Source organism: Ananas comosus, linkage group 15 (assembly GCF_001540865.1).
Source record: "Ananas comosus cultivar F153 linkage group 15, ASM154086v1, whole genome shotgun sequence".
NCBI lineage: Eukaryota > Viridiplantae > Streptophyta > Magnoliopsida > Poales > Bromeliaceae > Ananas > Ananas comosus.
This window is the reverse complement of record NC_033635.1, coordinates 4,856,807-4,862,914: the sequence shown is the minus strand read 5'-3', so window position 1 is coordinate 4,862,914 and position 6,108 is coordinate 4,856,807. Positions and strand designations below refer to the sequence as shown.

General features: G+C 37.7%; 1 protein-coding gene across 2 annotated transcripts; it reads left to right on the top strand.

Annotated features, from left to right (window-relative positions):
• On the top strand, nt 247-5,884 carry LOC109721432 (heterogeneous nuclear ribonucleoprotein 1-like). Of its 2 annotated transcripts, none has more exons than XM_020249071.1 (4): nt 247-431; nt 917-1,148; nt 1,288-2,437; nt 5,391-5,884. In XM_020249071.1, exons 2-3 carry the CDS (start codon nt 927-929, stop codon nt 2,398-2,400), a joined length of 1,335 nt encoding a protein of 444 aa, XP_020104660.1. In that variant the 5' UTR covers nt 247-431; nt 917-926; the 3' UTR covers nt 2,401-2,437; nt 5,391-5,884. The 2 variants fall into 2 exon arrangements, with proteins under 2 accessions (XP_020104660.1, XP_020104661.1); XM_020249072.1 differs by lacking the exon at nt 247-431 and adding an exon at nt 438-819.

Below are 6,108 nucleotides of genomic sequence, written 5' to 3'. Positions count from 1 at the left end.
AGGAAAAAAAGAACGAAGGAAAAAAAAAAAAAGAGAGAAAGAAATAAGGGTATTTTAATTAGTTCGTTAAAAATTCGGTCCAAACCTGTAAAATCGAAAAAGATAATTTTATAAAAACTCAAAATTTATGAATATTTTTATGCAAATTGTCCTTTTTTTTTTTTTTACAACATTAATTTAATTTATAGACATTTTGAAATGTAACATCTCCTCCTCCACCAGCTCACCTCTTTATATATCTTTTTGGTTCTAAGGAAAGAGAGAGAAAAAAAAAAAAGGTAATAGGAGAGATTGGAAAAGAAAAGAGAAAAAGAGATAGAGAAAGAGAGGAGGTGATGAGTCCCTCTCTTCGTTCGTTACCGATTTTCATATTGTAAGGGCTATTTAATCCTCACCCAATCTCGCAACGGGAATCGCCTCAGACCGATTCGGTAATCAATTTTTCCAATTACATCCTAAAATAGTGAGGCTGTGCGTGAATTGTGTTCTTTTTTGATGTTATTTGTGGTTCTGGGTTGTTGGGTTTTGATTTTTATTGATTTGGGAAGGAGCGGTGCTTCGTTGATTGGTGTTCGTGGATCCCATTTCGCTTTTGTTGGATTTTGGATTGATTTTTGGGATTTTTCTTTGGTTTTTGAGCGATCTGTATTGGATTCAGCTGGCTTCTGTTATACGATTGGATCTGGTGTTGATCGGGTGGTGCTTTGTATCTCCCGAAGCTGATGCATTGGATGCTAAAAAAAATTTGGATTTTGATTCATGGGTCTTCGTTATTTTGCTTCAGTGTTATTGTTCTAGATCGGATCTGATTTATAGCAGGTGTTTTAATTGAATTTGGGTTGTATTATGTGTTACCATTCGGGTTCTGTTGTTGTTAAATTATGTAGTTATTGTGAATTCAATTGTGGAACTGCAGGGGGAGGAGAATGGAGACCGATCATGGCAAGCTATTTATCGGGGGCATCTCGTGGGAGACGAATGAGGACCGGCTTCGCGAGTACTTCCAGAGCTTCGGCGAGGTGGTGGAAGCCGTCATCATGCGGGACCGAACCACCGGTCGCGCTCGCGGTTTCGGTTTCATCGTGTTTGCTGATCCGTCCGTCGCAGAGAGAGTCGTCATGGAGAAGCATATGATCGATGGCCGCATGGTAATTTGCCCATCCGATTGGCTTTGAATATATATGTTTCACTTTGATCATCTAGGCATTGCCATAGCTAAAAGATTGTGTTAATATGATTGAATGACCATCCAACTGAATTCAAATCATTGGTTGGTGAATTTCTCAGGTGGAGGCCAAAAAAGCTATTCCTCGTGATGATAATCAGGCCATTAACAAGAGCAATGGCAGTGCCCACGGTTCTTCTCCCAGCCCGGGCCGCATCAGAAAGATATTTGTGGGAGGCCTCCCGTCGACGGTGACGGAGGCCGACTTCAAGAAGTACTTTGATCAGTTCGGGACCATCGTCGATGTCGTCGTGATGTACGATCACAACACACAGAGGCCGAGGGGCTTTGGCTTCATCACATTTGACTCGGAGGATGCTGTGGATCGGGCATTGCTCAAAACCTTCCACGAGCTGAACGGTAAGATGGTTGAGGTGAAGAGGGCTGTGCCGAAAGAATTATCCCCTGGGATCAACACGCGTTCTCCTAATGCAGGGTATAATTATAACTATGGTTTGAGTAGGGGAAATAGCTTTCTTACTGGATACAATCAAGGGCTCAGCCCAAGCTCTATAAGCGGTTATGGAATGAGGATGGATGGAAGACTTGGGCTGCTAGCTGGTGCGCGTGGTAATGGTTACTCTTTGTTTGGTTCTGGATACGGAATTGGAATGAATATTGAGCCAGGGATAAATCCAAGTTTTGATAGAAGCAGAAACTTCAATAATAGCCTAAATTATGGGCAGCAATTGAGCCCTTATTATAGTGCGAGTTCAAGTAGATACGATAGTAGCAGTGGCTATGGTGGGGGTAGTGATATTACCGGGTCAATGCTCAGTTCAGTTGATCGTAATATATGGGGCGATGGCGGACTTAATTATAGTGCTAACTCAGCAAGCTCCAATAGCTTTACGCCATCTGGAGGTGGGAACATAGGTGGGTTTGGTAATAATAGTGCGAATTGGGGAAATTTGGGTGGATTTGGAGAGAGTAGGTCTGGTCTTGGTGCAACCAATTATGGAATTAATAGTGGGAGTGGCGCTGTTAACACTTCTTTTGCCGTATTAGGCAATAGTTATGGAGGCAACGGTGCAGATTCATACAATAGTAACCCAATGTACGAAGATATAACATGGAAGCCTGCATCTTCTGAGCTCGATGGGTCTGGCCCATTTGGTTATCAGCTTGGGAATGGAGCTTCAGATGACACAATGAGGATCCGGCATCTTCGATAATCTGCTATAGTGATACTAAATAAGCAAACATATAGAGGTACGAGGTTCCTTGCGCTTCATCCTATTTCCTTTTAGTGAGCATATTTTTGTTTTTGCTTTGAGCATGTTAGTGCATGGTATTCTAGCTGGCTAAAGCATTAAGGTAGATGAAATGACGGAAGTAACAAACCGTTCAGGAAAATCGCACTCATTAGGTGGATCCAATATTGCTAAACAACATACATTCTTACACTAAATGAACCAATCTGTGTTTTTCCAACTGAACAGTTATGAAACACTTACTATAGGTTTTAATTTGGTTGAATGATAACAAATAAATAGCACAGTGCTTGGGACTATGGGCATTCTTGGGTTTGGATGGGTCGAATCTTTGACATCCAACTATTCATTTCGGATCCAAACAAAATAGTCTTTGCTTCACATGTTATTGTGTTTATATACTATAGCTCTAGCTCTACGAGCCGCAACTTTATCTTGCTTTAAGTGTTGTTGGTCATTCAAATCCTTTTTGCTACCCAATTCTATTATTTTACTGCATTTACCTAAATAATTTTGACTGAATGTTTTCTATTTACCCCAACCCTGTCATTTTTGGCCTTCTACCTCTTTGTATGTCACCTTTTAAGTTTGTCTTGCTTTTATGAATTAGGGCATTTGTATCTCTGCATGCAACGATAGTATCACAGGGCCTCTCTCATTTTGTTTTTTTTATTGAAGTCACTTCTTCACGTGGTCATCACTACACATCCAACAGATTATTATTTTTTATTTACTGGCTCAAAATTTTGCCTCATAAGTTGCTTCGGTTGTCTGAAATGGCGTTGGAAAAATGGCTCGCTGTGTGTTGAATGTTTTTCATTTTTATGGTATGAATTAATGTGAAAATAAGTTCCATACTTGCTATATTGACAATAGAGACACATCTATTAAAGTGAGTTCTTGATTTCACTTGGCCCATTATAGCAAGATTGCAAAGGATTAGAATAAATTACATGCTAAACTATTTGTCAGACATTGCGTCTTGAAGATGCACACATTATCAGGAAAAGATCTGAACAGAACCAGCTTATGATTTGTAGTGTTATATGAGGTGAAAATTGAATGGCTTAATTCACAAGATATTTTAATAAGCTTATTATTTGCATTTAAAGAAAAAGTTTGCAGTGGAAATTGAGTTGCATGATAATATAATTAGTAACTTAAGAGACTTACGCATACGATGATTGCACTAAACGAAGTACATCTAAGTTATGCGTTCAAGTGAAATGGCATCTGAGTGTTCTCTGAAGTCTTCCAACCAGCGAGCTGCACTAACAAGATGAGAGATGTCACCCAACATAAAAAAACTTTTTGTAGATTTCTTCCTATTATCATGTTCATAAACTACATACATGGTAGACGTCGCATGATATAAAAGAATCATTTCTTTCATGTCACTCTTGTCGTCATCTACATACATGGTAGACGTCGCATGATATAAAAGAATCATTTCTTTCATGTCACTCTTGTCGTCACTGGCAGCTTGTAATCATGTACCATGACAAATACCTATACTGGATATATGGCATGGACTATGGAACGCCAATTGGAATATGATAAGCACTGGCACACACGTTAGCATGTACGAATGTGCCTAAGATGTCATTTGTCACATGTTAGCTTCATTATTCTACTAGTAAATTAAAGGTGTTTTACTGTTCTGTTGTCTGTAAGCTTGATACCAGGAGATGATGATGTCCTTGTATGCACTATCAAATGTTACAACGCATATCTTTTATATCTCTAATAGCACAAGCATTAAGTGGATTGAATTTAGTACATAAATGGAAAATAATCAACTTACTACAGTATATAAGTACGTGCTAATTGATTCGGTTCCTTGTTCAATGACTAAGTCTTGCACACTTAAACCTCTAGCATAAAATTTATTTTTTTTTCTAAGATTCTATGTGGTTATATGAACAAGTATCTTGAGAAAGCTTGTGCTTTATGAGGATTTTTTTTTTTTTCCTTTTTCTGATTGCAACCTAGGAGTTAAATTTTTAGCTATGCAGAATCCTTATATTCGCGCCTCTACGGATTGTTGATTTTGCCTATGAGGTTATCATATTCTGAGGAAAGTGATTTACAGAATGTATGTACATTGTATACCATACAAATAAAATCCGTTATGTCCAAATGACACTGAAAGTTATCCATTAGTATTTTTGTAAAGACGGAAAAAACATGGGCCTGTAATATCTTATCAATAGCAATAATGCTCAAGTACAAGGCATATTTTGTACTATACTAGGTTTACATTACTTGTTGATAGGAGTTCATAATGGATCGATGCAACATGAACCAACCGGGCATATTATAAGACAAAGCCTATGTCAGCAACCTCAAACATCAAATTTCAAGGCCTTGTTTAGTATTGTTGCCCCATATTTGTTTTCTTAAAATTAAATATTTATATGAAAGAGTGTAGAGTGGATGGTGGATTTCTTGCAATCCTTTCACGGAAGGTGTTTGTTGGCAACAAAAAAGGGAAACTTGAGAGTAATTACTTTTTGCCGCTATGATTTCTTTTTCTTTTCTTTTTTTTTTTTGAAGTTGTGATCCCTCAACTGTCACAATGCATTGCAAGCTAGCCAATCATAAAGAAAAGTTGGGAACTTCACCGGCCAGCATATCCATTTACATAGAATTGTGTGAAAAAAAAAAGGCCTAATTATCTTGTTTTATTTAAATATTTTGTGATAAAATTCAATCATAAGTGTTCCTTCTCTGGCTCATACAAGTACTTGGACTTCTGTAGAGGTTTACCTTATAATGGAAGTGTAAAGAGGATGTAATAAGGCGAATGTATTCATTTGACTTGATAGATAATGCACACTAAACTTCTATTCATGCTCTATATATTACTTACTGCCAATTTTCTCATCGTCTCTTTCTTGAAATTACTTTGAATGTCACTAATCTCATCTGTTTGCTCCTCCATTGCTCAGGAATTGCTTCATAGGGACGACATTCTTTCACTACAGAGCTTGTCATAGTCGAAAGAAGCCATCCAATCAGGTGAGACTATTTAGATCTAACAAGAGAGTTTGATTTGTAAAAACTCAGGTTTCGGGGAATCAAAATTCATAGGATTTTGCATTAGCGTTTGACATTTTATTACAGCGAGTTAGGGTTGCCTTTTGTTTTTCGTTTGAGATGTGAAAGCAGATTGCGGGATTTATATATATAGAAGAGTGTTTGATATATTTCCGGCGTCGCGCCGTATAGACTTATTTTGTACACAAAAAAAGGCTGTAGCATCTAGCAGTTTGCTAGTTTGTTGTCAGGACATTCATTTTTATTCTTGTGATTTTACTGCAAATGTAATAGAGGTCTGATTGTTTTGTTAGTGCAACTCTTTCTGGGACACCACCTGGTTGCCCAACAATAACTCTACAGCTCATTGTTGTTCATTACTACAATAAAATTTGCTTCTAGAAAATGTTTGTGACTTGCTACTTCTAAAATTTGCTTTTCTTTTCATGTTGCTGATACGTATGGATCATGTGGATACATTATTTCTCCTACCTTTCTTGGAACTGCTTTAGATCCCAGCATGTGTTGTGGTTGCCTCATTTTGCTAAAGTGGGGATTCTACTTTTTTTGCCTTAACTTTGGAAAAGGTCCATTGGTGTAGCTCATTTTTATATGGGTGACCTTGGTTCT

What these genes read in the sequence shown, in the direction of transcription:
- LOC109721432 (XM_020249071.1), top strand. Translation starts at nt 927, where the DNA reads ATGGAGACCGATCATGGCAAGCTATTTATCGGGGGCATCTCGTGGGAG. An exon ending in ATATGATCGATGGCCGCATG is followed by an intron (nt 1,149 to 1,287) that starts GTAATTTGCCCA and finishes TGAATTTCTCAG; the next exon opens with GTGGAGGCCAAAAAAGCTAT.